The 10,936-nt window shown below is 43.7% G+C and overlaps 1 protein-coding gene across 3 annotated transcripts in view; it reads right to left on the reverse strand.

Annotated features, from left to right (window-relative positions):
* Positions 1-10,936, reverse strand: part of Znrf1 (zinc and ring finger 1) — a 97,013-nt gene extending 86,077 nt beyond the window's left edge. Inside the window, exon 1 of one of the 3 annotated variants that reach the window (XM_047528309.1) lies at positions 9,900-10,934. In XM_047528309.1, coding sequence (XP_047384265.1) covers positions 9,900-10,323 — 424 coding nt within the window. In that variant the 5' untranslated portion in view covers positions 10,324-10,934. Of the gene's footprint in view, positions 1-9,899 lie in introns of all 3 variants that reach the window. The other 2 variants (XM_047528310.1, XM_047528311.1) reach the window with 2 other exon arrangements.

Below are 10,936 nucleotides of genomic sequence, written 5' to 3' on the forward strand. Positions count from 1 at the left end.
TGAACCCAGGGTTTCGTGCATGTTCTACCACTGGGCTCTATCTCCAGTTCTTTTTATTTTGAGACAGGGTCTTGTTAAGTTGCCCAAGCTAGCCTCAAACTTTCGATCCTCCTGTCTCAGCTTCCCAAGTAGTTGGGCCTATAGGCATCATGTCTGGCTCAGAACAACTCTTATGAAGTACAGCTTAATCATACTTTTCGGAGGGCTAAGGGTCTTACCAAAAGAGGGTTGGAGCCATGCCATCATAAGCCAAATTCACCCAGACCAATCACACACCAGGATGGCCAATCACATGTGCTTACATACAAGGTGAGACTTTCCCAGAAATCATCCTCCATAAATTAAGGCACCACTTTATAGTCATGCCATTCACTGAGACAGGCTCTCAATTCCTTTCTGTCCTGCAGAACAAGAGTCTCTCCAACGAGTCTTTTAAGTTATTCATTCTGGGTAAAAAGTATGCAAAAGTATAACACAAATCTATTAATTATTCCTAGGGAATAACATTAGTCTCTAGTGTTGGCTATTATAAGAAAGGCTTTAACAAATTATTTTTTAAAACACTAAAAACAACAGAAGAAAAAAACTGATTAAAAAATGAGCAAATGACATGAACAGATATTTTTCCAGGGAAGATATACAAAATGCAGATCAAAACTACCAGATACCATCACACTCATTAGGATGGCTACTATTAAAAAAAAAAAAAAACCCGAAGCAGGACATGATGGTACATGCCTATAATCCCAGCAACTCAGGAGGCAGAGGCAGGACCTGATCACAAACTCAAGGCCAGACTGGGCAACTTAGGGACACCCTGTCTCAGTAGCATCAGTACCCCTGGATTCAATCCCCAGTGTGCGTGCACATGCACATACACAAGATGAATACTGTATGATTCCACTTTAGTGTGGTACTTAAAGAGTTTTGCTCAACTGTATACTTAAAAAATGTTAAGATAATAAATTGTGTTACATGTATCTTACCACAATAAAAAGTAACTGGAGAAGGAAGACCAGCACTGAATTGTTAACATTATAGAATTCAGAGATCTATATTTAAAAGACCAAGGAGAAATTTCCTTATGGGTATTTTGTGGCTTGGGATAAATTTTACAAAGACACATTTTAAATGTAGTGAACAATGCTTTGAGAAAACAGTGTTCAATGACCAGAAAAAGCCTTGTAAGCACAAGGCCCTGGGTTCGATCCCCAGCACCCCCCCCCAAAAAAAAAAAAAGACCAGAAAGAAAAGTAGCTCTAGGAATGAAGGATACTGAAGTCAAAGGATGAACATGAAGAGTTTGAAAAACAGTTCTTCTTTTGATATTCTCATTGAGAAGACAGAGATCTCTTATATGGGAACATATGAGGAATTTTTTAGTAGGCACTTGACAAGAACCAAAAAGAAAAGATCACCTGTCCCAGTCCAGAAATAGGGTTTAGGGAAAAATGAATTGTATGGACTAAAAAATAGAGAAGAAAGAAATCCTTGCAGCAGTCTCACAAATACCTGAACTCATTTATTCAACAGAGAAACTGATAAAGAAGGTAAAATCAACAAGCTGCAATCAAACTCTTAAGAAGCAAAGATTTGCCAGGCACAGTGGTGCTCACCTATAATCCCAGCTGCTTGGGAGGCTGAGGCAGGAGGACTGTGAGTTCAAAGCCATCCTTAGCAAAAAGTAAGGCTTTAAGCAACTCAGTGAGACCCTGTCTCTAAATAAAATATATAACAGGGCTGGGGATGTGGCTCAGTGGTGGAGTGCCCCTGAGTTCAATCCCTGGTACCAAAGGGGGGAAAAAAAAAAAAAGCACAAAGATTCTTGAAAAGAACAATAGTATTGATCATCTCTATCATAAATATATACACCCAGCAGCTACAATAGGTTCTGGCATACTACAGGTGCTCAGTAAATATCGATGGAATAAATTGATGTCTTAGTTCTTACACTTCTATACAGGCTGAAAAAAATGTTTCATGTTTTGGATCAGTGAGAGAAAAAGAAAAATAGGTATTCCACCCACTTTAATGTCCAGACTCATGCTAAGATCGACTTGTCTAGCTGTCCCGCTGGTCTGTATGAGAGAGCATAACTTAGTAAGTCCTTTAGTAGTGCAAGCAGTCAATGGCAGATGGCCTTGGTTTAAAAAATCAGGGGAAAGACAAGCACAGAAGGAAAGGAGACACTGCCACAATTACCTTCTGTCCAGAACAACTTCAATTCTCAATTTGGCAGATTGGTTTAGGCTTCTATATAGGAGAGAAATGCTTAGTTCCATGTAAAAGAAAAACCATCAAGAAGTCTGGACTAGGATTGTGGCTCAGTGGTAGAGTACTCACCTAGCATGCATGAGGCCCTGGGTTCGATCCTCAGCACCATACAAAAAACAAATAAAATAAAGGTATAAAATTTTTAAAAATATGGAGAACGTGGGGTCGGGAATGTCACTCAGTGGTAGAGCAACTTGCCTAGTATGCTCAAGACCCTGGGTTCAATCCCTAGTACCAGAGAGAGAGAGAGAGAGAGAGAATGAGAATGTTCTTACTGGCTGAAACCATCCTCCATGAGCCATAGGGAAAATTATTTATATGAATCTTGCCTCAGAAATACCTTACTGGTTTATTTAGTAATACCAAAAATGATGTTGGGGGCTGGAGCTGGAGCTCAGTGTAGAGCACTTGCCTAGTATATGTGAGGTACTGGGTTCGATTCCCAGTACCGCATATAAACAAATTAAATAAAGGTCCATCAGCAACTAAAAAATATTAAAAAAAAAAGAAAGTGATGCTAACCAGGGATGCACACATGTAATCCCAGCAGCTCAGGAGGCTGAATCAAGAAGTTCCCAAGTTTGAGGCCATCCTCAGCAACTTAGTGAAACCCTATCCCAAAATAAAAAATAAAAAGGACAAGGGATGTAGCATGTAGCCCAGTGGTTAAGCATCCCTGGGTTCAATCCCCAGCACAAAAAATAAATAAGTTAATCAATTAATTTAATTAAATAATAATATGTATCAAAAAGCATTCAGAATTTTTTCTCTGGTTTGGGAAAGAAAAACCAAATCCATGATAGAGTTGAGTTTCAGTTTTTGACTACATGTTCAGAATCTTTGCTATAAAAGATCTTTCTCCTCAGCTCTACTGAATTCTGGGAGTGGGGTCCAGTCATCTGTGTTGATACTCAGCTCCTTAGAGAAAACTGAATACAGTAAAGTTTAAGAAACCTTGGGAACTATTCACAGAAATCAGAAGAGTTCTTGTTTGTATCTGTCTCCTTGTTATAGATACAGAGTACACTATAAATTCTTATTGTGCCTCCCCTAACTTGGGAGTTTATGGGGATCCAGTGAATTCTCCCATCCTTCCTCTTGCCTCCCAACAGATGAAGTTGTTCCCAAGACTAACAATGTGAGGCAGATTCAGACTGGGTCATACCAAAGCTTGGAAAAGAAACATTGAAATTTACACATCCATCATTCTAAAAAGACTGTGGGGTTTGAATTTAGATTTAGGCTCACTTTCAGATTCAAGTAATAAAACTTCAGTGACCCATTATCATTAAAAACACAAGTAAATAGATGGAGTTAGAGAATATCATGGTAAGTGAAATAAGCAAATCCCCAAAAACCCAAGGTCAAAGGTTTTCTCTTATAAGTGGATGCTGATACATAAGGGGGTGAGGGGGTAGAGGAAGAACAGAAGAATGTTGGATTGAGTAGAGGGAAGTGAGGGGTGGGGAGGGCACAGGGGAGAAAAGATAATGGAATGAGACGAACATCATTACCCTATGTACATGTATGATCACACGAACTGTGTGACTCTACATCATGTACAACCAGTGAAATGAAAAGTTGTACCCCGTCTGCATACAATGAATCAAAAACACATAATTTTTAAAAAATGTTAAAGATTTAACTAAAACTAATGAGACTAATTTTAGTGCACAATTTGTAAACTGACTCTGAAGATAATTTCTACAACTGGATATGAGTTCAAGAACATTTCTTTTTTTGGTAACTGTTACTAAGAAATAATTTTTGCCAATAAACTGCATAAGCCTAAGTACAAAAAAACCAACAACAACAACAAAAACCTAACAACAAAAATACCACTACTTAGCCAGGGGTGGCAATGCACATCTGTTATCTCAGCAGCTCAGGAGGCTGATGCAGGAAGATCCACAGGTTCAAAGCCAGCCTCAGCAACATAGAGAGTCTCAAAATAAAAATAAAAAAGTGCTGGAGATGTGGTTCAACTGTTAAGTTCCATGGTTCAATCCCTAGTACCAAAAAACAAAAGAAAAAAAACCAAAAACACCCCTACTTAAGGGTTAGTAGGAACAGGACACATATGCCATTTAAGTCATCATCACTTCCTTACGAAGTTTTCTCCATGACAGTTTATGAAACTATCCCAAGTTTAGTTTAGTTTTACAATTGGGTATACTAAAATTTCAGTGCCCAAATCACCTGGGCTGAATATTGCACTTGTAAAATATGAAGCATGTTCCTTCTCCCAAAAGGAACTAGAACTCTTTCTTTGGTTAAGAGTGGCCTGGCTCAGAGCATTCCTTGTGAATATTTGGAGGTGGGTCTTTGTTTAATGTCAAAATGTACACATTCTACAAAACAAACACTTTTAAGAATAGAACCACAGTTGCTTGCAATGCATTTTACATCTCAGGAGGAATACTTAACTATGAACCTAAAGAAATTTTCTTTGCTTCAAGTAACTTTTTCTATCTTACAAAAAACAAAAAATTCTCCTTACTTAAAAAAAAAAAAAAAAAGTCTTCATTAAGGAACTGAAAAATATTTTTTCAGTTGTAGATGGTCATGATATCTTTATTTATTTTTATGTGGTGCTGAGGAACATTCTTAATGAACACCTCAACAGAGGTGTGCATGCCTGTAATCCCAGTGGCTCGAGAGGCTGAGGCAGGAGGATCATGAGTTCAAAGCCAGCCTCAGCAAAAGTGAGGTACTAAGCAACTCAGTGAGATCCTGTCTCTAAATAAAGTACAAAATAGGGCTGGGGATGTGCCCGGGAGTTCAATCCCCAGTACAAAAAAAAAAAGGAATATTTGCATGCAGGGCAGGGGCTACATCATTCTCTGTAGAGACCACAGGATACTTCCCTTTTTAGAAATCATGTAAAGGCCCATTCATTACCTTTAGCACACCTATGGCTTTTTGATCCAATCCAATAGTTGGCAACTCTCCCTCATTATTTAGGAATAGAGAATATTAAATCACTTGATTATCTTAGTGTGGCAGCACAACAGAACCCAGGTTTCTGCTAGCATGTTCAGAGATTATGAAAAGTCACCTCATCTCAGACCCAACTGATTGATGGCTTGATGACAACATAGAACAGTTTGGATTTTTCTAAATGTGCACATGTATACACATTCACTCTAAGAAGTCACAGCCATTTTACAGTGGAAACCAGAGAACAGTAATGTCTTCCAACATGGTGGATCCTCCATGTCTTCTCCACACATGTGGAAACCCCTACTCTGAGAAAAATGGGGCTACTATGAATGTCCAGAGTAGCACTAAGACAACCAAGAGTTGCAGCACCACCTTAAAGCAAAACTGACATGTGAATGGCAAAGGGAAGGGACCCTAATTGCTTCTCCAAGGCAGCTCTCCTCAGTGCCATTCACTGTGATGAAGAGCCACAATTCTGGCCAGACATCAGGTCTCCTGAGGGTTACATTCTCAGAGTTACAAACCTCTGGGCTCTTCAAAGTTTTAGGAGATAGAGAAGGCAGAGAACTACAGAAGTGTCTCCACCAGAACACCACCACTTTCCATTTATATGTTCTTTGGCTTTGGGTTTTGTTTTTTTCTTTCTTTCTTTCTTTCTTTCTCTCTCTCTCTCTCTTTCTTTCTTTCTTTTTCTTTCTCTTTTCTATTTTTTGGTGGTACTGAGAATTGAACCCAAGGCATTCTACCACTGAAAGAAAGTTCTCTTTTTGGTAAAATTTCTTACATCTGTCTCTTACTAGAAATGTCTTTATCCTTATTTCACTATCAGCTTCCATGCTAGAGTTATGAGCTTATAACTGAATTCCAAAATGTCACACTCCTCATCTTAATAATTTTTTTAAATCTAGTTGTGAGTGAGGGTAGGGAAAGCCAGTGAGCCATGGGGATACAGGAAAAGTTGGAGCATATCTCTCTCTCTCTCTCTCTCTCTCTCTCTTTCTTTCTTTCTTTTTCTTTTCTATTTTTTGGTGGTACTGAGAATTGAACCCAAGGCATTCTACCACTGAACTACACCCCCAGTCATTTTTATTTTTTGAGACAGGCAAAAGTTGTGAACTTGTGATCTTCCTGCCTCAGTCTCAACAGTTGGGATTACAGGTGTGTGCCACCATGCCTGGCTCCTTTGGCTTTTGTGTACATTATTTCACAAGGCCCTCCGGATGACTCTGCAAGGTAAGCAGGACAGGCATTCCCTCCATTTCACAGATGAAGAAGTGATGACTCTGAGGCTAAGTGACTCACCTGCCCAATGTCACAGGTCAGGCAGTTATAATTAGTAGTCCAAATGAAGGTGAACCCGGCCCTCACACTCACCAGCCAAAGCAGATTCCAGGACACCACCCTGCTTCCTTATGTTTCCAGATGAGACTAGGGAGTGAGGGTTAAAAGCCTAGATTCTGGTACCACAAGGCCTGCACTCCAGTCCCAGTTCTGCTTCCTATGAGCTGTCCGATCCTGTGTCTGTGATTTCTTAACCTCCCCCTGAACCTATTTCCTCACCTGTAAATGGGGAAGGAGGGAACAGCCTTAGCTCATAGTTACAGTGATGATTAAATGAGATGATGGACATGATCACTCACATTCATTCACTCAGTAAATACCTGTGCCAGGCAGGAGCTAAGTTACAGCAATGATCAAGAGACAATTCTGCTCTCATGGAGCTTAGAGATTAAATACTACTAAAGTGTGTTAAGAATTAAGGTAATAGTGAATAACTGGAACAAACAAACAAAGGATCAGTTTTTAACAGTGGTCCAAGGGCAAAATTTCAGTTGAACTCTGAAGGGTCCAAAAGGAGTTATTCATATGAAAAGCAGAAGGAAAAACATTCCCAGCATAAGGATGATGTTTGAGGTTCACAGCATGGGGAAGCAAAGGTATTCAGAAGACAAATGTGACTGCAATGTACCCTCTCATGGGATCTAGGGAACAACCTTTACAGACTGCCACCAATGAGGATTACCACATCTATTTTTAAATAACAAAGATGAAGCTAGAGAAAGGTGATGTGTCTTGTCCAAGGTCACAGCAACTCAAAGGAGCTGGGCCTGGAACTGCTTAACATTCTACTTCTCGAACCAACAAGGCCCACTGTTCTTACTTGTTTCACTAATAACTGCTTCCTGTGCCATGAAGAGTCCCAAAGCGTGGTGGGGAGATAGCTCAGTCGGTGGAGTGCTTACCTTGTAAGCATGAAGCCCTGGGTTCAATCCCAAGCACCGCCAAAAAAAAAACATACATAAGGGGCTGGGGAGATAGCTCAGTTGGTAGAATGCTTGCTTTGTAAGCACAAGGCCCTGGGTTCGATCCTCAGCACCCAAAAAAAAAAAAAAGAGTCCCAAAGTACCTTGAAAACACAAGCAGCAGCAGCACCAAATCAGCTTCCAGGCCTCTAGTTGACTATGCGTGGAATCCCTGACTGCGCATGCAAGAGAGGAAGCTTCTCAGACTCACTCAAAGGCTCTGAAGTAGAAATGAGTTTCTCTTCTTGTAGCAACGAACAAGAGAGAGAAGGGATGTCCCAGAAAATCCAGTGGCCTGTTCACAAAGGGAGACAGAACCACCAATGTATATGAGGGCTCATCTCATACCAAAGGGCATTTGAGAACTTGTAGATGCATTCTGGGGTGAAATGCAGAATGATGTTGGCTTAAGCAGGTGGGGTCAGGTATGCTCAATGTCTTGCAAAAGAATAGGAAGGTCCTATACAGCAAAGAATGTACTATCCAGAACATTAACAGCAGCCTCTCTTAAAAGATCAATATGCTCCAACTTTTCCTGTATCCCCATGGCTCACTGGCTTTCCCTACCCTCACTCACAACTAGATTTAAAAAAATTAAGATGAGGAGTGTGACATTTTGGAATTCAGTTATAAGCTCATAACTCTAGCATGGAAGCTGATAGTGAAATAAGGATAAAGACATTTCTAGTAAGAGACAGACGTAAGAAATTTTACCAAAAAGAGAACTTTCTTTCTTCCTCATTCAAATGAGCTTTTGTAAGAACACGTTGTTTTGCACACAAAATTCTGTGATTTTAGAGAACCTATTTACAGTGCTTTTCAATTTAAAACCAGAAACAAATGACACTTCTTTAAAAAATTTAACTGCAATCATCTCACAAATACAGCTGACTCTTCCAGGACTAAACTGCATAATAAAGATTATTAATTTTAAGATGCCTAAAGTTGATTAAATGACTGAAAGTGCCAAAGGCAGACATGCCTTGCATCTCATTCCAGGTAGTTCCTTCAGGTCAGAGAAGTACCAATGATATTGAGAGCTCTGTTCTGGGATAAAACACCATTTTTAATAGCAATTCAAATGCTACTTCCAAGTGTTACCCTAAACTACCCACTAGGTCTCCCCAAAATTATTTCACAAATTACAGTTCACATAATTGAGAAAGAAAGAAAGATAGATAGATCACTAACTTTGTAGGAAAGAGAAAGAGATCCAAAGAGTATATTCTAATTCCAAATAGCTACAACAGTGATCCAATAGATTAAATTTTCTATAAAGTATCCTAAGGACAGGTATCTTCCTCCTACTAAATATATCAATTTTCTCAACTCACCAAAAGGAATTTGAATATGTAACTTCTTCAGTCACCTTGCCAATTAGCAAACAACAGCCCCACACCCTTTTTGACCAGTTTTCTAGAAGTCTGACCTGGCTTCTTAGGGTAGCCAAGCAGACAGACCTGTTTTCCTTCAGAAGCGCCTACCAGGCCTTTTCTGCCCTGCCCGCCAGAACCTGGGAAATTGCCCTCCAGCCTTTCACTGGTCTGCCACCAGAAGTTCACAAGTGAATTCATCCAGATTCTTTGAATCCTCCTCTTTCCAGGTCATGTGCCAATAGCGGACAATAATACCCTACCTTGTCTGACTCTGGGTCAAAAAAGATGCAGATTCACAGGAAGACTGAGCACTTAGCATGGAGCAGAAGAAAAAGAAAAAAGATGGAGGGTTGTGAAAGTCGTTGAGCCAGGTCTACTGCATGCACAACTAGTGACCAGAGCCCTGGTCCTGCAAAGCCAGGGAAGGAGGCCCTCCACACAGCAGGCCACACCTGTCTATGCCAACTGCCTGCTCCATTTTAAACAGTTCAAACATATCACCAGTAGGGTGACAAAATTAGGCACCCCCCTCTTCCAATATGGGTGAGAGCCCTAATCCAAGCACCACTCGCTCCCAGTTTTTTAATTCTTTTCATTACTTTGTTTTAGAAGACACTGGTCAAATCAGATCCCTCTCTAGCACAATGCTGCAGTGGCAGAAAGCAAGCACCCAGGCTGACTTGTTGTGAGCCAGACAAAATCTCGTCTCTGAAGATGGTGATGCCAACAAATGAGACGTCAATGGGCAGGTTCCACTCTGCCTTCCACAAGTGAACACACTGCTCCGGGAGTCCAAATACGGCCGGCTCGGCAGCCTCGAAGAAAGTCTCCCTTCTAGACGGGAAGTAGCCCATTCATCCTCTGGTATCGGGAACCGAAGGACAGGCAGACACATGCAGGAGTACGCTCCATACCCAAACCTCGGCACGCGAGAGGTTTGGGGTGCCCCGGCGCGCCCTCCCTGTACTCCACCCTCCAAGGCCTCCGCCACCCGCGTACTCACCACTGTGCGAGCTGAACCACCTGGGTGCGATGTGCAGAGGTAGAGCATCCGCCAGCGAGGCTCGGGAGCCCAGGTACAGCATCCCGTCTCTATGGTGACCGCCGCCCGTCTCCTGGTAACCATTGCCGTGGGCATAGGTGGAGTCGGACGCGGACCCTCCGCCGCCGGGCGCCCTCTCCGAGTCGCCGGTCCCCCGGGAGGCGGGGGTGTAGAGGCCAAAGGGCACTCCCCCGGCCGTGCTGGGGTCCATGCCCATGCCCGCCACCGAGCTGACCGAGCGGCTGCGCAGCCCCATGGCCCCGCCGCCCGTCCGGTAGTGCCCAAAGTGGGGCGCCCCTCCCGGCGGGGGCACAGCGCTGTCATCGGTGGAAACCCCCGGGAAGGGGCCCCTGGAGCGGGCCGCCGTGCTCTGCTTGCCCCCCATGCTCGCCCGGGCCTCGGTGGGGCGGGAACCTGGAGGCCGAGACCCTCCCCCACTTCTCAGCAGCGGGGGGAGGGCTGGGCGAGCATAAAGGGGGAGGGAGTCAAAAAGGAGACCGGGAGGAAGAAAAGGAAAAAACCAAAAACCAAAAAAGCAAAAAGCAGAAAATCCGCGGGGCGGAAGAAGCAGGCGGGCGGGGACCCCAAACTAAGAATTTAAAACGATCCACGCCAAACGCATGTTTCCCCTCAAGGTCCAAAGAGGCGCAGTCCGGCGCGGGCTCCGCGCGCCACAGGCCGCCCCCGGGCTCCGAAAGCCAGGGGAGCCGCAGGGAAGGAGGGAGGGAGGCGGCGGGCGGGCGCAGGGAGGCGCCGGAGGAGGCCGCCCGCCCCACAGCAGCAGGCGGAGGAGGGCTGGGGGCGCCGGACGCGTCCCCCGCCTCAGGACGTGGCGACCATGGACGGCGGCCCGGACCCCTCCAGGCCTCGGGCGGGCTGCGGCGCTGGGCGGCCAGGCGCAGCTCGGGAAGCCGCGGTCGCGTCGCGTCGCGCTCTCGCTCCGGCCGCCGCCGGCCCCGCCAGCCGCGCCGCCCCGCTCGGTCCCGGGCAGCGCTCGC

This window comes from Sciurus carolinensis, chromosome 16 (genome assembly GCF_902686445.1).
Source record: "Sciurus carolinensis chromosome 16, mSciCar1.2, whole genome shotgun sequence".
NCBI lineage: Eukaryota > Metazoa > Chordata > Mammalia > Rodentia > Sciuridae > Sciurus > Sciurus carolinensis.